Source organism: Grampus griseus (assembly GCF_964374135.1).
Source record: "Grampus griseus genome assembly, chromosome: 3".
NCBI lineage: Eukaryota > Metazoa > Chordata > Mammalia > Artiodactyla > Delphinidae > Grampus > Grampus griseus.
In genome coordinates this window covers 144,001,721-144,028,595 of record NC_139019.1, presented here as the reverse complement: position 1 = coordinate 144,028,595, position 26,875 = coordinate 144,001,721, and the positions used below count along the sequence as shown (strand labels likewise).

Sequence of the window (26,875 nt, the reverse complement as noted above, 5' to 3'; positions counted from 1 at the left end):
AATCTGTAGATTGCTTTGGGTAGTAGAGTCATTTTCACAATGTTGATTCTTCCCATCCAAGAACATGGTATATCTCTCCATCCCCTTTTGACATCTCCTGCAGCTTGAGGCTCAAAGTGTCTCCTTCGGCAGCCAGAGTTTCATTATCTTATATTATCCTAGTCTCCACGAGTGCCAGAAATCAGAAGCGGGGAGATGAAACATTGTCAGACACACAGCCCCTTTCTGGGTCGGATCCACTTTCCAAATCTGTTGCAACCTCTCAGGCCAGGTTTAACCTCTGTCCCCCGAAACCTAATTATTCATCGGCTTAGCCTGCCTTCCCAGTATAATTGCTCATTCCCATGCTTTAGCTCAGCTCACTAAATGCTTCTCAGTTGGAGAATTTATCTGTGGCTCCTTAGAATGCAAGCCTATTCTAGTGGCGTTACTTCACACGCATGATACTCCCATCAGGCAGGTGGAGGTGGAAAGGTACGACAAGAGGCCAGAGCCCTTTCTAATCTAAATGGACAAACTGGACTTGGAAAAAAAATCCTCATAGCTTGAGATTTATTCTCTGTCATCCTTGAACCAGGCAACGGCAGGAAATCATTTCAACTATTTCTTTTATCCATTCAACAAGTATTTTTTAAGCTATGCGTCAGGCCTGTGCTTAGCAAAAGTCCCTGACCACATGAAGCTGATAATTTAGTGGGGGAGGGAGGGGACAGTGGGGAAGACCATGTGACCTGACCAGCTCCACCTCTGGTCAGCGTGTAGGTCAGCAGCAACAAGCAGTCTTTCCAGATCCAAACTCACTTTACCTGTGCGCAGGCCCGTCATTTGCCTTGGTAAAGGCAAGTTAAACAGTGCCCTGGGACGGAGTTAAAAAGACCACCCTGGAGGCTGATGTGCCGTCTCACTGGAGCTTTCTTTTTCTGGCAAAGTTTAGAAGACGTGGAAAGGGGATTGCGTCCATTACAGATGCACTCCCTCCTTTCTGATGCCAACAGAAATGGGCCCAAGCGGTAACCGAAAATATACATTTGGAATCCACAAGAGAAACACGTGTAGAAAGCACGCTAGCTACCCTCTTCATTTTTGCTGATTATTGCACAAGCAGATCTTCACCTATGGGATACTGTGCCTCAGAACTTTCGCTGTCAGGACAACGTCTGGGAGGCAAATGAGGGTACTCAGGTCAGCAATTAATCACAAAGCAGGCCAAGTGCACACGCTTCGTTTCAGAACAATTCCATAAATGCTCCCCCCACCCCCTCACTCGCAAGGTTTCATCTCCTAATTGCAAAAGGCTTTGGGGCATGGGAATGTCTTTGTGAATAAGAGCGGACTCAATTTGGGCCATCTCTCTAAAGAAGACAAGAACGCTTCTCCAATTAATCAGCAAATGCTTGGCTCCAGCGTTCGGCCAAAGGATCGATTTACATAAAGCTACTTCTCAAGATGAATTTGCCTCTCCCTCGACTCCTTCTGCATGCCCCTTGTCCAGCCAGCATTAGACATGCTACTGGATTTCAGATTGACAGTGTCAGCTACGACAATCAAATTAGGGATGAAAGCCTCAGAGGGTTGCCAAGAGAGAGGGACGGAGGGGAAGGAGGGGGTGGGAACAGTATGTCAGCCAGGGAGGAGGATGGATTGCACAGAAATGGGCTCCCTTTCCCAAACTCCATTGGCCAGACACACAGCTTCAAACAAAGGAAAATAAAACACCAATCTCCATCTTTTTGAACCGAGTGGACCACTCCTCCCATCCCAACCAATATTGACAAATCAGAACAAAACATCTCATTGTGCGGGGAGGGGGGGAGTTGGCAGGGGTCTGTCTCAGGTACTTGATTAGATCCTTAAGATCAGATGATTTTCAGCACCAGATTTCTGCACATGACGTAAGGATACCTGAATCACAGTTTTACTCCCTGAAGGGTACGTTGGTGATGAACGCACAGACTCAAGTCAGATGCCAGTAGTTGGAATCCTGGTGATGTTTTCTGGACCATTTAGTGGCACAGGGAAGTCAGGACCAGAATAGAAGGCACAATTGGGCTGATAATTAGAACTCCCCAATCCCGTCTAATGTAACTCATTTGTCACTAAATTGTGATAATCCCAGAGATTAGTATACCGTTGAGAGGCTAAGCCTCTGTACCACTGGCTGGAGATGATCAGTCAATTATATATAATGCTATTTCATGAACACAAAGAGCCTTAGTTGGAGCTGCATATGATAATCAAATGCAAAAAGCTTCTATTTGGACTGGAAGTATTGGTTATATCCTGTCAGCCCTAGAAGGGTGATGGTTTGGAAAGGCTCAGATTAATTCCTATGGCTAGAAGGAGATTCTTTCCTCCCAAGAGGGATGGCTGAATGACTGGAATATTTCAATTCGTGACTTGCTTCCCCGAATCTAGAAGTTTCTATCTTGACTGGATCCCTTCCACATTTCCTATTGGTAACCCAAACCCGCCCGCTGTGCCCCCACCACCAAGCAGAACTCCACTGGGCTCCTTTAGATTGGCTCCAACATCTAAAACTCTTTCTCTCTCTCGGCAATGAGTGGACACATAGCTACAGCCTCCAGCTCCTAGCCTTACCCTAGAGCTGCACTGTCTAATACAATAGGCATCAGCCGCATGTGGTCATGGAGCACTTAGAGGATGGCTGGCTCGAATTGAGATGTACATAAAACACACACCAGATTCCGAAGACTTGGTATGAAAAAAGAATTGTGAAGTATCTCACTAATATATTTTCATATTGATTTCATATTGAAATGATTATATCTTGGGTATGTCAGGTTAAGTTAAATACTTTATTATAATATTCATCTCAACTGCTTCTTTTTATTGTTTTTTTTGTTTTGTTTTGTTTTGTTTTGTTTTGCCGGACGCGGGCCTCTCACTGCTGTGGCCTCTCCCGTTGCGGAGCACAGGCTCCGGATGTTCAGGCTCAGCGGCCATGGCTCACGGGCCCAGCCACTCCGCGGCACGTGGGATCTTCCCAGACTGGGGTACGAACCCGCATTCCCTGCATCGGCAGGCAGACTCTCAACCACTGCGCCACCAGGGAAGCCCTTTATTGTTTTTAATGCTGCTGAGAGAAACATTTTAATTGCATCGGTAGCTCATATGATACTTCCATGGGACAGCACTGTTCTAGAATTAGTGGGTCTTCCCTGGAGGGGTGCTGGCCTCCACACCCTTCAGCCCTTGAAGTGCTTTGTTGGCCAGCACAGAGGGTTATTTGGTTTTGACTTAGGGGAAATTAATTTAAATGGGCCCTGCATTCCCCTAGCTCACCTCCTCACTATTATTATTGTCCACATTCAGCCTGCTTTACTCATTTGCTTTAACCTGCGAAACCCTAATTCATTTGAGTCTGTGGTCTCTGGAACGACTGCCCAGAAAGGGTGCCCACACTCGTAACTACTCAGAGAGTAAACCAATAACCCTCACTCCATTTTCAGCCTTTTGGAGCAGCTCGTAGCCCTCCGCCCCTCAGAGGATCCTTAAGTTCCACTGTGCTTGGACACCAGGTCTTCATCTGCAGTCACGGCTCTAGATCTGCCGCTCAGCCTGGCTGCATTGTTCGGCTCACTACCTGCCCTCCCTCCCGTGATTTCTCCCCTAGATCGCAGCCCTCCTAGAAAACTGTAGGAAATCGCTTGTCTGTGAGGCCCCACCAGGAATGTCCTCATCTCAGTCAGGCATAGTCTCACCTGCGCGTTTGGGAGGGACAGAGTGCTTGGTTTGCCTCTGTCGTATCTCTGAGATCCCAGGGAGGGGTGTAACCACCCGTGAACTCTTAGTTCTTCCTAGGTCAGCCTCCAAACTGGGCCCCTGAGTGGCTTTCTAAAATATAGATTAGATGTTGTCACTCTGCCCGTCTCGGCCTCCCCCTGTAAGGAGACCCTATCCATATATCATCTATCTATCTATCTATCTATCTATCTATCTATCTGTCTATCTATCTATCTGCCTACCTACCTACCTATCCATCCATCCATCCATCCATCCATCCATCCACCTACCTATCCAACCATCTATTTATCTATCTATCTCTCTATCTACCTACCTACGTACCTATGTATCCCATGGGCATTTCGCCTGACACCAGCAGGTTCACACCTGAGACACAGGAGGCCTTTGCATCTTGGACCCAAGCAGACTAGATACGTAAAGAAGTAAGATGCTATGTTTGTTAACCTCATGCTAATGAAATGAAGATAGTGATGTGCATTTATATCCTGCGTTCAAATATAGAAAGCACTTGCTTGTCCATTATCTATAATGCTTATCCTAATATCACAGAAGTACAAGTTGAGGCTTAGAGAATTGTATTAATGCTCGTAAAGACACGCGGCTAGAACATGAACTTAACACCTAATCACATACACTAATCATTCTACCCGTGTTCTCACACTTGCCCAAAGTGTCCAGAACTCATTCCCAAGGTTTCTGATTCAGTAAGTCTGGGATGGGTCCTAGGAATTGGCATTAAAATTTTCTTATTATGGAATGGGCTTCCCTGGTGGCACAGTGGTTGAGAGTCCGCCTGCCGATGCAGGGGACGCGGGTTCGTGCCCCAGTCCGGGAGGATCCCACATGCCGCAGAGTGGCTAGGCCTGTGAGCCATGGCCGCTGAGCCTGCGCGTCCGGAGCCTGTGCTCCACAACGGGAGAGGCCACAACAGTGAGAGGCCCACATACCACACACACACAAAAAAAAAATTTTATTATGGAAAATTTCACTCTTGTGTAAAAGTCAAGCACAGATTATAAATGTACCCCCTTTATACCCATCACTCAGCTCTAATAAGTATCAACTCATGGCCAATCTTGTTTCATCTATACTTCTACCCAGTTCTCCCTCTTCTATATTATTTTGAAGCAAAACCCAGACATCATCATTTCATCCTTAATTATTTCAGTATGTATCTCTCAAAGATAAAGACATAAATGAAAAGAACAATAATAACGTAGCAAATATATCAAAACACAATACCATGATCATATCTAAAGTATTTTAAAAACCAGGGATCTGTATTTTTTTCAAAGCATCATCAGTAAATTCTGATCAGGTAGATGGTGTGTCCCACTGTGAGAACAGCTGCCCCGTGCCATGCCAACTCTTAATAACATTTTCAAACTGTCCCGATTTTTATCAAACTGTCCACTTTAAAAGACAAATCCATGGACTTCCCTGGTGGCACAGTGGGTAAGAATCCACCTGCCAATGCAGGGGACACGGGTTCGAGCCCTGGCCCAGGAAGATCCCACATGCCACGGAGCAACTAAGCCCGTGTGCCACAACTACTGAAGCCTGTGCGCCATAACTACTGAAGGCTGCACGCCTAGAGCCCGTGCTCCGCAACAAGAGAAGCCACCGCAGTGAGAAGCCCGCGCACCGCAACGAAGAGTGAGTCCCGCTCACTACAACTAGAGAAAACCCACACGCAGCAACGAAGACCCAATGCTGCCATAGATAGATAGATAGATAGATAGGTAGATAGATGGATAGATAAAATCCAAAATACTTGATGAAACAAATCTGCATCTCTGCAAGTCCCAGTGATTCGGATTGGCATCTTTCCCTTTCCCTGCTCCTAAAAACCAAAAAAGATTTTGGACCTCGAGTAAAACAAAAGTGTGAATTATTTTCCTTGGTGGTTAGGAACAGTCTTGCAGTGTGAATTAAATACAGGCTTCCTTCTTGTTGAAAAGGAAAAAAGAGTGAAACTGCAGCTCTTATTTTTTGAGGTGTCTAGATGTTTATGTTCATATAAAGGAGTCTGTTTATTTGTATCTGGGGTCAATGAGATGCAAGTTCCAGGAGTACAGAAACTTGGTTCTGTTCATTTCTGTGTCTCAGTAGTGTAGCACGTAGTAGGTGCTCAATTCATTTTTTTGTTGAGTGAAGTAAGAATCTGAACTGGCATTTAATCCACCAATATTAGACACCTGAACGCTCTGACTAGGACTTTTCTAATGAGCTTATCAAAGAAGGCACAGTGGAAGGAGCTCTTATTGAAATGTTTCATTCAGTAACTTTTCACATCAAGGGAGCAGGCAGTGTCAACTCTTGCCGCCGTGAAATATTAGAAACCCAGCCGGAGCAGTGGGAAATCATTGTTTTCGTCCCCCATTGATACTTTGAGTCTCTGGGTCTCTGAGATAGGTGGCATTTCTTGCAGGAAATGATTCAGGTAGTCCACTGTAACCTCCCCCAGACAGAGGATGCTATTAACTGGACACTCAGCTGGAGGTACCAGGGCTTCCTAGCTGGGACATATGTTTGGGGCTCATTTGGTTTTGACAGTGACCCAACTGCAAACATATAATCTTGCTTTCGCCTGCACAAGAGATTCACCTTTTAAGATAAATCCTCCCCGAAGCCCACATTATAAAACCCCCAGGGAATAATTTTTCCTGCATATCTGTCCCTCCTGCTGTATCAAATAAGGTAAGCAAAACAATATCTTTCTCTTTGGATCCTAGAGCAGAGTGATGTGTCATGGTTACCATATTTGAGGAGTTGGGGGTAGGGGATCAAGGTTCAGCTTTGTATAGGATGGTAGCATTGAGAGTCCAAGAAATTTTAGATTCATAGTTTATCCATCAGAAATGAAATGAGTTTGGATTGATACCTACTGCACCAATGGGCGGTTTCTTCCTACTAGGCTTTCCATTACTAGGAAAGTAATTTTAATACATACTCAGGCCAAAGAGAATCAGAATCGCAATTCACTGCCCTGATCCCAAATCCAATAAAGGATTCTAAATATAAATGCTTTTAGGTCATCCCCTCTTTTAGTTTGGCTAATCAAGAGTTGATGGATTTTTTCTTTTTAATGTTACTAAAAAGGCATTTGATTCGTCTTAGTGCAAAGGGTTTGGGGAGGTAGATAAAGAAGGTACCAGATTGGGTTGCTCCAGTTTCCTTTGCTCAGTTGCTTCCCACCCCCTACCATGCATGGCCTCTTGATCCTTGATCCTGGATATGTCATCTTTCAGGGGTGATTTCTTTTAATCTTCTGAGATGAAAGATTTTTTTTAAAAAATCTTTCCTGATTTAGGAAAACTGACCTTGAAGCCTTCTTATGAAATGCTTTGGTTTGGATCCCTTGGGTTCCCTTTGCTGACATTGGCCCCCATCTCCTGATTCTTTGGACTTTGCTGCTGAAAGTCGTGGCTGGGAACTTCTTCGGCAACCTGTCCTTGAGTTGCTAGTGTCACTTCATCCAGCCTTATGGAGAACAGGCAGAGCCAGGGAATTTGCATTTCTCCTGGGTGGTCTAACCAAGGACTGTCTGATGCTGGGCTACAAAGACCCAGATCCCTTGGTTAGAGACAGGAGCTCCCAGGGTTTGGGGCTGAGACCAGCACTTTACCTCATTGTCCTTTATTTCCTTCTCCATCCTATTTCCTCCATCCCTTTCTTGCCTCTCCCAGGAGTACTTTGTGAATCCATCACTTGGCCAAGCGTCTGCATCTGAGCGAGCCCAACCTAAGACAGAACTTTACCCCTGAATCAACCTCTCCTGTTTTATCCAAAAGAATCTAGAGTCAGATATGGATACTCGTATCTAGATGACAGATGAGGGGAAGTTTAACCTCCCTCAGACTTTATGGAAAGAATATTAGCAATGTTTATGTGTTCTATGCTTTGCAGAGTTGTAGGCATATGTCCTGAGGATAGTGAAAAGGGACATTTTCAGCGACGCAAATCCAGGGCTAAATGGAGGGAAAGTCCAAGAAATACATGCAGCCTTTCACTGAATGCCTCCAGGGTTCCAGGTTCTGTGCAAAGGATACACATACCAATTCATTTCATCCTCAGTATTAATCTGCAAGAGATCAGTAAAATGAATAGCCTCACTGTAAAGATGGGGAACCTGAGTCATAGAGCCTTTCAGTAGTTTGTGTGATCGTACAGCTAATAAGTGGCTCTATCCACTTCCCACACAAGAATTCCCCAATTCTTGAGGAGCTTCCAAGTCCCATTCTGTACCTTCGGAATAATTCGACATGGACCTCTAGGAGCCATAAACTTCCATTTAACACAGACAGGACTTTCTGGTAGCATGAAAGTGACCGAGACAAACGCATTGTCCCCACCAGAGCAAAAAGGAGAGCATTTACCTGTTTCTTGCCTTGCCTGGTAAACATGGGGAGGTAGGGGTGGGGTGAAGGTGGGGACTGTCATTCACTGTTGCTCTGAGAACAAAGCATGTCTGACATTGCAGGGAGAGCCCCGGGAAGCATTTCAAAAGCTCCACTGGAACTAGACAACCTTTCAATTCATTTATCAAAGCGTCTGCAGTCCCTGTTTCAAGGTAGATGAAGCAATAATAAATTTGCGAAGAAAGTTAATCTGTGTCCAAAGCATTTTAGTAAATTAAAAAGGGGGGGGATGTTGGCTGGAAGGGGGATATATTGGTTCTTGCCAACTCCTATTTGACTTACTGTCTCCTTAATAAGTCCTCTCTGGTCTGGTGTTTTTGGATGGAATGATCAGCCAGTTAATCATTTTCCAGAAGCAGGAAAATGCACTTTAGCTAATGCAGTTCGCCTTTCTTTCAGAATCCTAATTATTTAAAAAGGCATCCCAGTCGGGAACCCCACTTCCCAACCAAGAAAGCCTTTCCCACCAGCCATCTTCCTTTATTTCCCCAGAAAATCCCAGCTCACCATTCTTTCTCTCACCCTACTCCAACCTCATCCCGTTCATCTAAGGTTAAAAAAAAGAAAAAGCAAGTTCCCTTTCAAACCTGGTCACTTTTGAGCCTTTTCCCGCAGGAACAGGGAGGCACTAAACCCCCAACAAGCAATTGGCCGGAACTAAGCTCGTGGGCACTATGGATAGATTTTGTTATTTTTATTTAAGTGTCAGCCGAAAATGGTGGCTCTTGTCTCTCTCAAGGATAGTACTTAACAATAGCTCCATGCTCTGGCATCACGCTGAGATAAACACACTATTAGGAACCCCCACAAAGGCCCCGAGATAATTGTGAAGGGACAGTTACCGAAAATGAAGCGCCCAGCCCTGAACCCTCCTCCACGCCCCATCAGTAACACCATTAAAGCTGTCAGTTTGTCAGCCCACTGGAGGTATTTATGAAATCAATGTATAGTCCTGCGGATGGATGGCCGCGGTATTGTTAGCCAGAGAAGAGAGGCTCAATGGAAAATAAAATTAATAAAATTTACAAGCAGATTGTCCTGGGTAGCAGATAAATTCCCTACAATCTACTGTTTCGCTCAATTGCGGCAGGAGGAAAGCCATGGCAGGGAGACGGAAAGAGCTGTACTTTCAACGAGGCTCCTGAAAGTAGGAGCAACCCTGGGTATAGTTACAGCGAGAAAATAGTGAACGGAAACCCGAGTGGCCGTCCCATCCAAGGGCAGGATTTTGTCTGTGTGGCCGCTTCCGTGGGAAATTGCTCGGCAACTCCATCAGATTTTTTTGCTTAAATACAGCTGTCCTTTCTTCATCCCGCTGTACTTGCAAACCAGAACCCTCATACAATTGCTATTCTTTCAGTATACCGGGGTGCCTTAACCTCAAAGGGTTAATGCATAATTGGGATATGTACCCCTTCATCTGGCTTCCAAGCGTTTTTAGAGCTGATCGTTCTAAACGTCTCTCCTGTATCCTCCACCTGCCCCTGATTTTGATCATTAGCCGTTTGCCAGAAGTGTGGCCTGAGCTGTTTCCCAGAGCGGCCACAACTAGCATACGAGCCTCGGAGGCTAGCGGGCAGGGGCTTGCTGTCCTGGAGACCAGCCTTCACTTGGCAGAAAAGACCGGGCCCATTGTGGCTGCCGGAGCCTTGGGTATAGCCCAGATGCCTGGTGGAAATTGCATTAGTCAGATGACAGGACCTGGGCCCCTTTCTCTTGGAGGCTGATGGAGAGCAGAGGAGTGGCCTTGGTGACACTGCCTGACCTCTACTGTCATCGTGGGCTTTGTTCAGCGCCCCGACTCCAGGCTGGAGCCCTGCTCATTGAATCAGGCCCAGCCGGGGGAGCCTGCAGTGGGGCTCCCTGTGCATTTGAATTTACTTATATCAGTCACAGGCAGAGGAAACTGGATTTGAGATGGGGAGCACCCTGTTATTCAGCCCCAGGATTTCTCTCTGTATTTATCTCTGCACCCTACCCCAACTCTGAGCCTTGCCTGGGTATCTAACAGCGGCCCCAGACAATCCCCACGTGTCTTGAGTTTTAGCCCGCCACTCAGAGTTGCCGGCTCAGCTCAGCCGATGAGAGCAGAAAAGTGGGCTCCTCTCTTCTGCTTCCTGTGTTTCCTCCTGCTTCCCGGCAAAATGATGATTTAGAGGGCCCAGGTTTTAGTGGAGGATGGTCGTCTGACCCCTCTTTCCAAATATATTTGGAGTCATCTATAGCTTTCGATTAGGTGCCCCTGGAAAATCAGTGTGGGAGTGTCCATCCGTCTCTAGGACAACACGGCAATTTAAGACGCGTTTACCCTGTGACCCAGCACATTCTCCTTATAGGACTTTTATACCAAGGTAGTAGCTGTACAAGTGTCCTCAAAATGTGTGGGCAGGAAAATTCATCCTGGTGTTTCCTTAAATGGCAAGTAAATAAATACCTAGCGCCGTGGGATCATATAGCCATCTATAGAATTGGATGAAACACAGCCATTAAAAATGTTGGCATAGGGGCTTCCCTGGTGGCGCAGTGGTTGAGAGTCCGCCTGCCGACACAGGGGACACGGGTTCGTGCCCCTGTCCGGGAAGATCCCACATGCCGCGGAGCGGCTGGGCCCGTGAGCCACGGCCGCTGAGCCTGCGCGTCCGGAGCCTGTGCTCCGCAACGGGAGAGGCCACAACAGTGAGAGGCCCGTGTACCTCAAAAAAAAAAAAAAAATGTTGGCATACATGTACTGTTAATGACAGGAACAGATGTTCTCAATATAGTATGCGAAAAAAGAGGTTAAAACAGACTACATACTATGAGATCAGATTGGTAACATTTATATATATATTACTCCTAATTGGTAACAGTGGTTGTGTCTGGGTAGGTAATTTTTTACCTTAATATCTGAAGGTTTTTGTGTTCTTTTCAAAATAATGGAGAGATATATATATATATATATATATATATATATATATATATATATATATATATATATGATTGATACACATATATATGCTTGATTACTTACTAAGACCCCAAGCAAGCTTGGGGTATGAATGAAAACAAGTGCATGTGTTTGGTCCAGCAAAAAATAAAACTGGAAAACAAAATGAAAAAAAAAAAATGCATGGGTCTTAGGAAAGGATATTGAGGCTTTGGGGATTCTTAAAGGGGACCCTGGTACAAGACTTGGGTTTGAGCCAGCTTCAGGACCTGACACTTTGTCCCTTCCCCTCCCTACTCAGAGCAACATGTTAGCATTGCTAAATGCTACATGAGGTGCAGTGGGACCCCCATTTTGGGTGGGTTTGTGGAAATGCAATTTGAATTCATCATGCCTGTCACTAGCACGATCCAGGTGGCCCCCAGGGGTCTCTCTGGGGCTCTCGAAAAGCAGAGAGGGTCATCCCCCATCGGAAAGTCAGGATGGCCAGGCTCCATTCCAATCTCAGATGAGAAAGGCAGAGAGAGTCCCTGAGAAGATGGGAGATTGAGTGGTGTTGACCCTGCGGTGGGGGAGGGATGCTGTGCGGAGGCGGAGGAAGGGGTCATCTCTGGGAGGTGGCAGAACAAGAGAATGGGGTGTAGTGTGTGTGCAACAAATAACCCAGCACTTGGCTCGTGGCCTGGAGGTGTGAGACCACCCACAGAGCCCGCCCTGGAGACGAGCCGCTGGCCTGGTAACCATTTCAGCAAGGCCATCGCTAGAAGAACAATGTGAAGGCTTGTAAGCAGCCTGGGGCCTGAGACTAAACAGTCCCCCAAACACTCCTGACCGCAGAGGCAGCCTCCAGAGGGGTTTTGTTATCATAATGAGATGCAGATAAAGCCGGGCCTGGGTCCTTCATGCCTGTACCTCTTCTCTTCTTGTTTAGAGATCTGAGCGAAAACCAGATCCTGGGGATCCCGAGGAAGGCGTTCCGAGGCATCGCAGACGTGAAGAACCTGTAAGTGATGTTTTTGTTGCTTCGCTGCAGAAGTGGTTCTCCGGCCAGAGCAGGGGAGAGGGGCACGGGACAGGGAGGGGGTATCCCCGTGACTTGTGCCCTCCGTCCAGGCGCCTTTGAGACAGATTGAGGGGTGTGCTTAAGTGGTTTCCAGGGAGCACACGTCGAACACCACGGCAGCTCCAGGGAGTCTTATCCTTCTCTGGAGATTTGTCCCCAGCTATGAACACAGAGTCCCAGACCTGAGTCACAGCCTGGCCGCACTCTGTGGGCCTGGGGCTCAACTCAGCTTCTCCCAAGGTCATCACCTTCTATAAAATAGGGATGATAGCCTGGTGGGGTATCGATGCCAACGAGAAAATGTTTTTTACGCTTAGTGCCTCGTACATAGTAAGTGTTCTGTAAATGGGAGACAAAGATGGTAAAGATCTCGCTGTTAGGATCTTATGAGGGAGAGTCAGGACTTGTGTCCCAGGATCATGGGGAGACATAGCCAGATCTACTGCACTAGGTGCTTGGGGTTTTTCTTAATTTTTATTTGGAAATAATTATTGATTCACAGGAAGTTTCAAAAATAGTAGACTAGTCTGTGTTCACTTTTAACCCAGTTTTCTCCCAGTGGTAACACCCTGTATAACTCTCATATAATATTAAGCCAGAAAATTGACATGAGTGCAATCCACAGACCTTATTCTTCAGATGTCCCAGTTTTACACACGCTCATTTGTGTCTGTGTGCACACATGTGCGCATGTGCAATTCTGTGTCATTTTATCACGTGCAGATTCCGTTGCCCATTACTGCAAGTGATGCAGAACTGTTCCATCACCTCGCTTTTGAACTTGCCAAATAACCTTTGTTGTTTCCTACCTGGCCCCCTGCTGTCTGCTGCTTATCAGGACTCCCGGGCCCTTCCCTTCACGAGGAGTGTGCCTCCTGAATTTTCTGTCCACACCACTGTGCCCATGTGTTTGGAGAGGGGTACAGGGAAGGCATTTCTGCCCACTGACCTCCTCCACAGGCTTGCATCCAACTTGAGAAGTCTTGAAGGAGATTTTTTTTAAAACTGCTTTAGCTCTTAGTTCTCCCTGTAAGTACTGCAGGGATCTTGGCGTGCCGGGAAGCTGATGTTGGCTTCCTGATACAAGCTATGTGCCTCCCCTTTGCTGAGAACTGAGCAGAAAGCTTTAGGCGTTTGACATGCAAAGCACACCAGAGGGCAGAGGCATCTGGGGTGCAGGGAGCAGGGAACAGAGAGCACTTTGCAAGGGGCTCCAGACAGCAGGCTACCCATTGCTTCATCTGGAAGCATTTGCCCACAAGCAGGAGCGGGCCGGGAGGAGCAGACAAAGCTGCAGAAAGTGTGACTCGAGATGGTGCCCATAAAGCAAAACTAAGAGGTTGTGTTGATTAGCATCCCAGAAAAGCAAGACGAGAGGGGAACTTACAGATCCAATAAAACCCCACAGATCAGCAGTGAGAAAACTGAGGACCAGAGAAGGGCAGTGACTAACTTAAAGTCACCCAGCTTCTTGATGGTTTACATACATAAAGTGGTATATCTAGCCTATCTCCTGGCTCTAATTTTAAATGGGCCAGTTAATAAGAAAACATACTGTGGTGATAGATAAGCAGGGCTGTGTAATTACCAGCTACATTTTTGATTCTCAAGAAAGTGATTCAGTGTCACAGTGGTCCTCAATAGTTGCTGGGGTTTGGGGGGGTCATTGTTGTTGTTTTCCTGTACTGTCTCTAACTTCACAAAGGCCTCAGGAGCTAAAAGTATTAAGAGTCCGCAAATTCAAGAACTACGGACAGGCCCTCCTTCTCCACCTGGATGTGTGTCCTAAACAGCAAGGATCTAGTGGGACAGGGGAGGAGAGTAAACTCACTGCTTAAAGGATGAATTAACCAACAAAACGAAAGGGGTTGGTTACTTCCTACTTCTAATCAGTTCAGTCTCCATACTCTGGGGGGCCAGAACTTCTAAGACCCAGATGTGTAATTCTCAGGTGACTTACGGTATAACTGGGGACAAGAAACGTGCATACGAGAGGAAGTTTAATAATTTAACGGTCCACAGCAAAATGGTCCAATGAGTGGCCAGGCATTATGAAGGACTGTCAGAGCTCAGAGAAGAACAGTAGCTTTAGGCAGTGTCGCCCAAAGGGTGGCCATCTGATTAATCTGTGTCTGGTTCCCCGCTGTTCTGCGTACTGAGTCTGTGACCTCGGGTACAGTACTTGACACTTCTGAGCCTAGATTTCTTCCAGAGGGAGAGGAGGATAAGAATTGTACCTAACCTCTTAGCGGTCTTGTGAAGGTGAATGAAATGATGTGTGTGAATAACTCAGTACTATGCTTGGCATGTGGAAAGTGCTTAGAAAGTTCTAGCTACTATTACTGCTGTCTTCCTTTGTTGTTGTTATAATTGTAAAGACTTTCACGGAGCCCGGAATGATGATTGGAATTTGCCGAATGAACAGGCAAATAGCGTGTGCAGAGTGCGGAGGCAAACCTACACAAGGTGTGTTTTAAGGGACCTACGCCGAGCCGTCTCATGGGAGTGGAGGGATTATGACGCAGAGTAATAGGTGATCAGGTCAGAAAGAGAAGTGGGGACCAGGTGGTGGCGAGCCTCGCCTGCAAGGAGTATGGACTTTAGATGTAGGTACTGAGGAGATGGCTAGCTTCCGATCTGGGAAAGGTCATGATGAAACCATTGATTCTGGAAGAGGAGCCTAGGACAGGAGAAGGTGGAAGAAGGAGGGGGCCGGTGGGAGATGAGGCTGTGGTCCAACGTGAGGGATCAGGGCTCGCAGTCAGGAATGAAAGGAGGAGCCCCCAGTAAGACGCCAGTGGAGACCGAGGCAAGGGAAGTGGCAATCCACGAGTTACTAGAGGCCAGGGAAAGGAAGGGGAAAATGATGAGCTCCATATTTGGAGGACACCAAGAATGATCGCACATTCCCATAGTCATTCATCCATGCAGCCCTCAAAATGTTTTTCAAGCTCCTACTACGTGCCAGTTCTGGGGGTAAATGCGGGAAGTAAGATACGTATCTGTGAGCTCTGCCTTCTTGGAGCTCCCACTCCACGGAGGTTGAAAGATCAGGGGAAGAACCAGGCTGGAAGATGATGAGTTGAGTGTAAAGCAGTGTCCCGTCTTCCACAGGCAGTGTGGACGGAGCGTCTTCTATGTGTTGGTGAACTTGACATCCTGTCCTGTTTCTACTGGTTATGGGACTTTGGTCTGTGACCGCAGCTACATCTCTGGTTTGACTAAGAGGGAGTGAAATTAAATAATCCTGTGGCCTTAAGAGAAAATGAAGTGTGGGTAATTGGACGTATAGGACCCAAGCTGAGGAGCAAGTTCGAGAAGGGAGGCATCTGGGTAAAGGTTGATGACTGAAGTTGTGCATTGAAATATGCGTCAGTACCTGTAAAATACGAGACGCTTTGCAGAAATTAAATTTGTATAAAACCTGTTAAGGAAACACCCTCCTCCGACCAGACCTCAATTACCCACTTGTAGAGATTGTCTCTTTTGTGAGTGATGAGTAGTGAATTTTAAACCTCAGGAATGTACATCCCTGTCATCGATCTGTTTATAAACGAACTGCCAGCCCTCGAACCTTCTCCATCACCTTGTGTGAGCTCAGGGAATATAACACTCTTCTACTTGTTACTTAAGTAAAATAAAATAGGAGAAGATGATAAATTATTGGAATGTCAGGCTTGAAATACCAACTGGGCCTATTCGTGATACCATATGCTTCACTAAGAGGAGAAAAGCAAGGATTGGCTATTTCTTGTTTATAATTTTGTAGTTTTGATATGGATTTTCTTTGCTTGTCCCGACAGTCCCCCTCAAGAAGGAAGAGACTGTGTTACCCCCATTTTCCAGATGACAAAATTTGGGGTTTTTTTGTTTGGTTGGTTTTTTACTTTTTTTTTTTTTTGGCGGTACACCGGCCTCTCACTGTTGTGGCCTCTCCCGTTGCGGAGCACAGGCTCCGGATGCGCAGGCTCAGCGGCCATGGCTCACGGGCCCAGCCGCTTCACGGCATGTGGGATCTTCCCGGACTGGGGCACGAACCCGTGTCCCCTGCATCGGCAGGTGGACTCTCAACCACTGCACCACCAGGGAAGCCCCAAAATTGAGTTTTGATCAGTGTGTATAATTTAGTAAAAGTCAGCAGACACCATTGGGCCTAGGCCTCCGCACTTAGCCTGCCCTTTGTAACCCACCCAACCGTCTTCTGGACTCAATCCATAGACATTGCTGTCTACCCAGAGCACTCCCTACTCAGCCGTGCTAGCAACAGGAAAAAGGAAAGAGTAACCAAGGAGGCTGCTGGCAGTTGGAGGCCTGATTCACAGAGGCAAGTAGGCAAGCATACAGCTGTTGTCACAGGCAAGAGAAAGGACCCAGGGGGGTGTTTGAACCTTGTAATACTGGTGCTGGAGGGATTTGGCGCCCTGCCCCTACCCAGGCAGCGGAAGGAAGCCCCTAATTGCTTCCTGCTTCTCCAGAGAAAAGAGAAAGTAATTAGCTGGGGATACCACTCTCTGCAATTACTAAAAGCTGGTTTTATGGGCTGATCCCACTCTGCTGCCTGTCTAGGAGGGGGAAAGGTGCTATATTTAAAGGGAGATGAGATGGATAGATTGAGCTGGAGAAAGAGGCACTCAGGTAGACTGACCAGTAGACCAACACTTGACATGCCAGTATTCCCTGCCTACCGTATGCAAATGCCGTGCTAGGGATTGGGGAAGACACAGTGAGAAAAAGAAGGGGAGAGAGAGAAAAGAGAGAGGGAGAGAGAGACAATTGTAAGACATAGAGATAGGGGGGAAATGAATTGGACAAAAAGAGAGATGACAAGCCACAATCCCACAAAGCATAATAAGAAAAAGACAGAACCAGTATAGATTGTTTTTTAAAAAAATGCCCCCTTGCTCTATCTTTCTCAGCAGTTATGTTTTCCTCTGTTTTTCAGTTTCTATTTGCGAGGACTCTGTAGGACATGCATTCCAGAAGGGAAAATCAATAACCCCTGTCTCTGCCAGCTAGCAAAATTTGGAACTGACGGTTTCAAAACAAAGCTGGGCAGGCGGCCTTTGTGTTTCCTAGTTAGTCTGAGTTGCTGCACTGCCCTCCCGCCGGCCCCCAGGAGCAGGCGGTAACCTTGTGTGTGTTTGGGCGGGGAGGGGGGAGGGACAGGAAGTGCCCACTGGTTGGTGGCATCTCTGTCTGCTAATCTCAGCAGCCGTTCACTCCATCACTGCACCTGCAACAGAGTTCACGCTCCTGGTCGTGCCCTGCAAGACTCTACACGATCTGGGTCTCCTCTCACTCACCTTGTGCTTCCCATGCTCCAGTCCATCCTTGAACACCCCAAGCTCCTTCCTGCCTCCGGGCCTTTGCACTTGCTCCTCCCTTTGCGTGGGATGCTAAGCCCTCGGACCTCCACACAGTTGGCTCCTTCAGATCGTTCAGGTCTCATCTCAAACATCACCTCCTCAGAGTGGCCTTCCTTGACCCATCTAAAGCAGTTCCTCAGCCCCCACTGCCCTTCCTCTCTATCCCACTACCCAGTTATATTTATTCAGAGCACTTATCACCCTATGAAATGATCTCGTTCATCTGTTTGTCACCCTGTCTCTGGATGTCACACAGAGTGAACATGTGTACACAGGGACCCTGTCTTTCTCAATCACTGTGGAATCCCCAGTGCCCAAATGGCTCATGGCAGAAAATAAGGTAGACTAAGAACAAATCCAGTGAATGTATTTGTTCTTTCATTCCTCAAGCATTTGTGCTTGGCCTATTACATATGAGAAAATCACGCATTATTGTTAAAATGCTTAATATGAAAATGATATTATAAAAAGAATACGACACCATCCTTGTACTTGGAGAACTCACAGTGTGGTGAGGGGGCAGACTAGTAAATCAGTGGTGGCAGGACAGGGGCCAGGATTCCATTGGAGGTAAGGACAAAGATGTGGGAAAGCCCAGAGAGACAGGCCTGATTCTGGCTTCACTCAGGAAGTGACATGAGTTGGACCTTGAAGGATGAGTAGGAGTTCACCCAGGGGAAGGGCATTCCAGGCAGAAGGAACAGCATATGAAAAATCACCAACCTATGCAAAGGGACAGAGGTATGTGAAAGAGTTGAGGCTTGTCAGAGATTCGTGGCTGGAGCACAGCGCGCAAGAGGAACAGTGAAGAGAGTTGAGGTTAGTGAGACAGGAGGTGGAAGATGTGGGAATGACGGTCAGGGAGGACCTTGAATACCTGATCCATATGGCAATGGCAAGGGGGATCCAACGAAAAGGTTTTAGTAGGGGAGCAGTGTGATCAGATTTTCATTGCAGAAAGACAGCTCCAGCATCAGTGGGGAGGGTGAATCGCTGAGAAGCAGAGACTGGAGTCAGGGTGGCCAGCAAGGAGACTTGTGCAGTTGGTGAAAGCTTATAGTCCTGAATCAAGCAGGCAAAGCGGACCTAAAGAGGCAGCGGCAAACTACAGAAACCCACGGGAGAAAGCCAGCAGGTCCTGGCAGCAGACCGGATGGGTGAACTGAGTGCTTATTCACCAGGGCTTAGCGGGGCGGAGCCAGAGGACCGGAGTTGTGCCTGCCTCTCCTGATGGAACCGATGTTGCGTCTTGGAAGGGGGATTTGGGAAAATCTGCTCTCAGGAGGCCAGCGGATGCCAACGCGTCACCTTTCCGAGGTGCAGAAGGTTTTCTACCCTCTCCTTCTTTGCATTCCTGACTGCGTGTTTCGGGTTCTGAGGTGCTACTGGAGGCAGTTGGACGTCACCCCAGTTTGCTAAGTGCTACCCAAATAAGCTGTGTAAAGAAAGGGATCACAGCAGCCTGCCTGACTGCCTGCCCCTTCCCCCCCTCCCTTCTTCCCCACTTCCTCCCTCCTCCCTCCCTTCCCCGCCCCTCCCTTCCTCCCCTCCTTCCTTCTTTCTTTCCACTCTCCCATTTTTCCATTCTTCCTTCCACAAACCATCATTGAGCCCTTACCCTCGCCAGGCCCAGAGCAAGTCCTGCAAAAAAAAAAAGATGAATAAGCACAGTCCCTGCTTCTCGTCACAGAGGGAGGCCAACAGATACACAAAGAGTGTATATAACATGATAAATACTCCCCTAGAGCACTCTTCTCTCTCTGGCCCCCTGGCCACCAATGTAAGTGCTCGATAAATACCAGTTGATTTATTAAAGTAAATCCTCTGAAATGAGAACAATAATAAAAGAAATGGGTAAATTAGACTCCATCAGTCTGAAAAAAGATATGATACAGTGTTGTCCAAAGGCAGGATGATGGTGGTGGTAATTGCCCTTTCCCAGAAGTTGCGCCTAGAATTGGAAGCTGTATAGGCAACACGTAGAATTCCTTCCAGGCCAGGATTACACTGTTTTATAGATTGTGTTAGAGGTCCTCTGTTGGGCTTTGGATATTTCTCATAACACCCCACCCTAAGTTCTAACTGCCTTCTTTCTGAGTCATCTTTCCCCTCCAACAGCCTGCGAGCTATGCAGAGGGAGAAGGTGAGTCTGCCTTCCTCACTGTTTTATTCGGAAGAGTTAGTTTTATGCCTGGTTCATAGTAGGTGCTCAATAAACAATGAGTAAGTGGGTGACTTTCAGAACAAAGAGGCTCCAGCATTTAGAGGACGGCTAAAACCCTGAGTTAAAGAGCATGATGACATCTCAGAGCAAAGAAGAATAAAAGCAAAGCTGCAAAAACCAGCCCAGAGAAGCCTTCCTGTTTTTTCAGGATAATGGAGACCATTATTCTGGCTCCAGCACTAAAATTTGTTATCTGGGACATTTTTATTTGTCGGCAAAATTCTTTTTTTAACTCATCACAGATATTTAACCCCTCTGAGCACTAAATGCACAGCAAACAAGGGGTTTACAACAAGCATGTAAACTAGAATCACATCTTTCCTGTGTCCTGGCAAGAAGGCACAGTGATTCTGGGCCCCTCTGAGTTAAGTTTAGCGGTCCTATGAGACATACACTGTTTTTGTTTTTGTTTTATAAATTTATTTATTTATTTTTGGCCGTGTTGGGTCTTCATTGCTGCACACAGGCTCTCTCTAGTTGTGGCGAGCAGAGGCTACTCTTCATTGCGGTGCACAGGCTTCTCATTGCGGTGGCTTCTCTTGTTGCGGAGCACAGGCTCTAGACGTGCAGGCTTCAGTAGTTGCAGCACGCAGGCTCAGTAGTTGTGGCTCACGGGCTCTAGAGAGCAGGCTCGGTAGTTGTGGTGCATGGGCTTAGTGGCTCCATGGCATGTGGGATCTTCCCAGACCAGGGCTCGAACCCACGTCCCCTGCATTGGCAGGCGGATTCTTAACCACTGCGCCACCAGGGAAGTCCCGAGACATGCACTGTTGACCTGAGCTTCTGCCTGGAGATTTGTAGATCCAAAGAGAAATGAAAGGGTCTTAGGAAGAGGGGAGATGATTGTTACAGTAGAGATCATACTTTGAGACTCTAGTAGCTATTGCTGTTCTGATTCTCTGTGTCATCGGAGTCAATGTAATACAGTGGTTAAAAGTATGAGTTTTGGAGTCAGACTTGATACTTCCTTTTAATTCCAGATTTGCTGCTATGACTCATGTGACTTTCAGAAGTGACTTACCTGTCTGAGCCTCAGTCTCCCAATCTATATAATGGAAAAAGTACTAGTGAGAAGTAAAATAGGGAGACTGTGTGTCCTGCATATGTGCATAGTACTACTTTACGGTTTGCCCAAAGCCTTCATTGGTATTATCTTGTTTAACTCATGCAACAGCCCGCCAGATCATTAGGGAAAAGTTTATTAGCCTCTAGGTATAGATGGGGAAGTTGAGGCTCAGAGAAATTCAGGACCTCTCTCAAGGCAACAGAGCTAGTCAGTGGCAAGGCTAGGACAAGTCTGGAGTCTCGGTTAGTGCTTTTCTGCGTGGTTAGCTAGGAAAAGCTCTGAGGTTTGACAAGCACAGAGTGCTGGCTCGTAGGAAACGGCAGGTACAGATCAGTGGAGAGCACTGGAAGAGGGTTTGTGGTTTCCAGCACCAGCCAAGTTCCCAGGCAGAAGCACGCTGCGATGGTCATCATTGGGACAGTATTTCTGCGAAGACCATCGAAATTGTCTGAAAGTGTGAGTTCTTTTTTCTTTTTTTAATTAATAGACTTTCATTTTGAAGAGCAGTTTTATTAGGTTTATGCAAGAATTGAGTGGAAAGTGCAGAGCTGCCGTGTACCTCCTGTCCACACGCCCCCACACACAGTTTCTCCTATCATTAACACCTTGCCTTGGTACGGTACCTTAGTTGCAATTGCTGAACCAATATCGATGCATTTTAACTAAGATCCGTAGTTTACCTGAGGGCTCACTCTGTGGGTCTGGACAAATGTATAATGACTGGTATCCTCCATGGTAGTAACATACAGAAGAGTTCACTGCCCTAAAAACTCCTGTGTTCCACCCCTTCATCCCTCCCTCTCTTCTGTTAAGCCCTGAAGTATGAGCTTTCAAATGTACAGGTAAACCGCTTCATCTTTCCCAGCCCTTCACAATAGCCTACTCAACAGTGTGAGTCTTCTTTTTCTTCTTTGAGAGAGGGTAAGGGACACCCTGCAAGTTTAAGTGCTATAGAGCGAATCAGCAAGAAAGCCAGGACCAGGAAAGTCTCATAGCCTGAGGAAAAAGTATAGCAATTTCTTCTCCTTCAGAGAAGAGCTATGAGTCAAAGAACCTACCCAAGGCCTGGGGTTATGTATAAACTGAATTAACTCTGAGGATGTTTAGATGATGGTTAAGTATTCAGGTTCCTCAGTCAGGCTTCCTGGAGTCCACAAACCCTGACTTTTACCACCTATGTGATCTTAAGCAATTACATAACTCTTTCTTAGCCTCAGTTTCCCCATACGTTAAGTGGAAATAATATTACTCCCATCATGGTGTTGTTATGAAGATTACAAGTAACTTATTATTGCTGCCTTTATTCCATCTCTGAGAGTTAATTTGCCTCAGATTATCGTATCTAATGGACTAAATCTTCCCTTCCTGGACAAATACATACCCCAAAACACAACTTATATTTATGATGTTCTGCTCCAAAGTAACCCCGACTCTGAACATTGTAACTTCATCACACCTTCTCTTCTTTCATCCAGTGGGGCTGCCCTGTTCTGGTTTATGGCTTGTAATAGGCCAGGGACAAAACAGTTCAGATGAAAGGAAGGTGTACCTTCCTCACCCTGTTCCCTCCCCCAGTCCGCATCGAGACTCAGAAAGTACCGAAGAGCCCAGGAATTCTGCGTTTGGTCACAGCTCTACTATTAACTGCTGCCTATTTGAGATAGGCTGATTGACCCCCCAAAGACGTGCACATCCTATTCTCCGGAATATGTGACCATGCATACTACATGGCAAAAAGGACTTTGCAGATGTGATTAAATTAAGGATCTTGAGATGGATAGATTATCCTGGATTATTCCAGTTCACCCAGTGTAATCAGAAGGGTCTTTACAAGAAAGAAGACGTGCGCTGGCAGCAGAGGGAGAAAAGACCAGGTGATGCAGGGAATGAGGACCCACCTATCCTGGAGGATGCAAGGAAACAGATTCTCCCCCAGAGCCCCCGGAAGCAACGCAGCCCTGCTTATGCCTCAACATTAGCCCCGTGAAACTGATCTAGAACTTCTGACCTCCAGAATGCTAAGAAAATACATTCGTGTTGTTTGTTGTAGACCACTAAATTGGGGGTAATTTGTTCTGGCAGCAATAGGAAACCCATACTAACAGTGCCCTCAGGCTGTCACTTAACCTCTTGATCTCAGTTTCCCAGTCTGTTAAAATAAGTCATTGACACATTATGATCAGTGGGTTTCAATGTGCATACTGAGAAACTCTAGTACTTCAAGAGCCCACAAATAAAAAGTAGCCTTTCAATAATGATAATGTTTTAAATTGTCTCTTTTAGACGTTAAGGTTCAACATGAGATTTTGTGTAATAAAGAGTATTATGTTCAAAGAAAAAAGTCTTAAAAAAATCACTGGAACTAGATAGACAATCGTTCAGGTTGATTCATATTCTTTAATGGGATGATTCTTTGAGACCCCCTTACACCAGAGAGGAGCGAAGCTTTGTCACTGAGACAAAACTCAGCAGCAGAATCAAGAAGCCAGGGCCTGGTGAGGGACCACAGAAAAGAGGGATCAGAATGACACCAGATCTTGGTGCCTGGAATTTGGATATCAGGTTGAGGTCTGGGCTAGGCTCACCTTCAGAGAAAGAAAAAGAGGGAGTTGGATGTTGACTGAGAGAGATTTTCTGGAATGAGGCTGAGGGCCTCTGGGATCTTTCCGACATCCTTGGGACTGGTTAGGGATCTCTGCAGCAGACCTGAGTTCAACCAGCTTTCCTGTACCATCTTGGCTTTCTGCTTCCTGCACCAGATCTACTGCTTTGCATCTCAAGGAAATGGCTGGTTTGGGAAAGGGAGTTCTTACAGACTCAGGGGGGTGGACTTGGTCAGCCACAGTGCTCAAAAATTATTTGCTGGGCAATAAGTGGTGCTGGGAAAACTGGACAGCTACATGTAAAAGAATGAAATTAGAACACTCCCTAACACCATACACAAAAATAAACTCAAAATGGATTAAAGACCTAAATGTAAGACCAGACACTATAAAACTCTTAGAGGAAAACATAGGAAGAACACCCTCTTTGACATAAATCACAGCAAGATCCTTTTTGACCCACCTCCTAGAGAAATGGAAATAAAAACAAAAATAAAGAAATAGACCTAATGAAACTTAAAACTTTTTGCACAGCAAATGAAACCATAAACAAGACAAAAAGACAACCCTCAGAATGGGAGGAAATATTTGCAAATGAAGAAACTGACAAAGGATTAATCTCCAAAATATACAAGCAGCTCATGCAGCTTAATATCAAAAAAACAAACAACCCAATCCAAAAATGGGCAGACGATCTAAATAGACATTTCTCCAAAGAAGACATACAAATGGCCAAGAAGGACATGAAAAGCTGCTCAACATCACTAATTATTAGAGAAATGCACATCAAAACTACAATGAGGTGTCACCTCACAGCGGTCATAATGGCCATCATCAAAAAATCTACAAACAATAAATTCTGGAGAGGGTGTGGAGAAAAGGAAACCCTCCTATACTGTCGATGGGAATGTAAACTGGTACACCACTAGGGAGAACAGTATGGAGGTTCCTTAAAAAACTAAAAATAGGGCTTCTCCGGTGGCGCAGTGGTTAAGAATCCACCTTCCAATGCAGGAGACACAGGTTCCAGCCCTGGTCTGGGAAGATCCCACATGCCACAGAGCAACTAAGCCCGTGCACCTGCACTCTAGAGCCCGCAAGCCACAACTACTGAGCCCGTGTGCCACAACTACTGAAGCTCACGCGCCTAGAGCCCATGCTCCGCAACAAGAGATGCCACCATAATGAGAAGACTGCGCACCTCAACGAAGAGTAGCCCCCACTCACCGCAACTGGAGAAAGCCCGTGCGCAGTAATGGTGACCCAACACAGCCAAAAAAAAAAAAAAAAACTAAACTAAAAATAGAACTACCATACGACCCGGCAATCCCAGAGCATATAACCAGAGAAAACCATGATTCACAAAGAGTCATGTACCACAATGTTCATCGCAGCACTATTTACAATAGCCAGGACATGGAAGCAACCTAAGTGTCCATCGACGGATGAATGGATAACGAAGATGTGGCATATATACGCAATGGAATATTATTCAGCCATAAAAAGAAATGAAATTGAGTTATTTGTAGTGAGGTGAACGGACCTAGAGTCTGTCATACAGAGTGAAGTAAGTCATAAAGAGAAAAACAAATACCGTATGCTAACACATATATATGGAATGTAAAAAGAAAAAACCTAGGGGCAGGACAGGAATAAAGACGCAGACATGGAGAATGGACTTGAGGACACGGGAAGGGGGAAGGGTAGGCTGGGACGGAGTGAGAAAGTAGCATTGACATACAAACACTACCAAATGTAAAATAGATAGCTAGTGGGAAGCAGCTGCATCGCACAGGGAGATCAGCTCAGTGCTTTGTGACCACCTAGAGGGGTGGGGTAGGGAGGGTGGGAGGGAGATGCAAGAGGGAGGGGATATGGAGATATATGTATACGTATAGCTGATTCACTTTGTTATACAGCAGAAACTAACACACCATTGTAAAGCAATTATACTCCAATAAAGATGTTTAAAAAAAATTATTTGCTGGGTAAATAGAGAAGCCCGTTTGTGCAGGGTGCAGGATGGGGGTGTTCAGAGCCTGAAATAGCCTGGACACTGCTGGTGGTGGGTGTGGTCCTTTGTAGGAGCTGGTGTTTCAGAGCACCCTGTTGTCCTGAAACTGACAAATCCATATGCACGGCACCTGCCATGCCTGAGTAAAGCACTTGGTTGTCTGCCACAAGCGTTCAGCTCTGTAAATGGACAGTGTGTTACAATGTGTCCATTTAAAACGACAGCTATTATTTGCCATTGTTAACACCCTCCTTTAAAGCTCTTTCTATAACCAGTCCCCAGGCACAATGTACAAACCTAAATTACTTCTAAATGCCGATGATCAGTTCTCAGGTACTGGGTCTGCCAGGAAAACTACCTAGCCAAACAAATAAGTACCCAGTGAATAAGGCTTGGTTTACATGGTGCATAGTCCAGGAGCTGTTCTGAAATTGTATAGCTAATTAGCATTTGATTATGGAAGTGTACACTTCTTTTTTTGCTCTTAGAGGCAATACCATTTCTTGGGCACAGGGATGGAGTATTTGTTCTGAGATCCCTCTAGAGCCAATATTACCCGAAACACTATCTACCCCCCAACCTCCACCCCCAGAATAAACTGAGATTCTCTAGAGAAAGGAGTAGTAGTAGCCTCACACACTCATTCTTCTTGGCAGGTAATAAGTTCTTGTAGAGCCCTGACCATGTATCAGTCACTGTCATTCATTTCTACCTATTATGTCATTTCATCCTCATCACAACCTTATGATTACTGTGACCCGTTTACAGATGATAAACCTGAGGTACAGAGACGTGCTTTCCCCACAGTGACATGCTAATAATAAGTGGCCGAGCTGGGATTTGAACCCAGAGAGTTTAAATCTAGAACCTGTAACCCCTATACAATACTGCCTACGCTTAGAAAAGCATTTCATGAAAATCAAAAACCGTGGACCAAATCCCACTTCCAGATAGGTTTTATTTCCTCTTTGTACATTTTGCTTGAAAAATCTGGATTTCCAGCTTCTCTGGAAAAATCCTACAATGCTCAGTCCTGCCTGGCAACGACAGACTGGAGCTGAATTGCAGCTTCCCTCTTAGATAGGGCGTGTGCCCATTTTTCTGAAAGAAGCAAGAAATTTAGATTTCTATGGGAAATCATCTGATTTTGAAATGTTGGAATCTAACGCAAAATCTTTTTACACGCTGGGCGTCCCCACTGTTCAGGGCAGATCACACCATCTGTGGGTCAGATTCAACCACAAGCTGAAGGTGCCTCCCCCTCCCTGGGTGAGCCTGCCACAGGATAGGAAGTGAGCAAAAGGTTCCGGTAGTTCGTCCCGAAGCCCCACGTTTCAATAACCTGATCGTTGCTAATGGGTCGGCAGGTCGTAGTGCCGTAATTTCTTAAACCAGTTAAAATCCATCTGTCTCCAAGAGCCCTGAAA

General features: G+C 46.1%; 1 protein-coding gene across 1 annotated transcript in view; it reads left to right on the top strand.

Annotated features, from left to right (window-relative positions):
* SLIT3 (slit guidance ligand 3) overlaps positions 1-26,875 on the top strand; it is a 598,723-nt gene that overhangs the window by 382,499 nt on the left and 189,349 nt on the right. Inside the window, exon 5 of the mRNA XM_082650871.1 lies at positions 12,044-12,115. Within this exon, the coding sequence (XP_082506997.1) occupies positions 12,044-12,115 (72 nt within the window). The remainder of the gene's footprint in view (positions 1-12,043; positions 12,116-26,875) is intronic.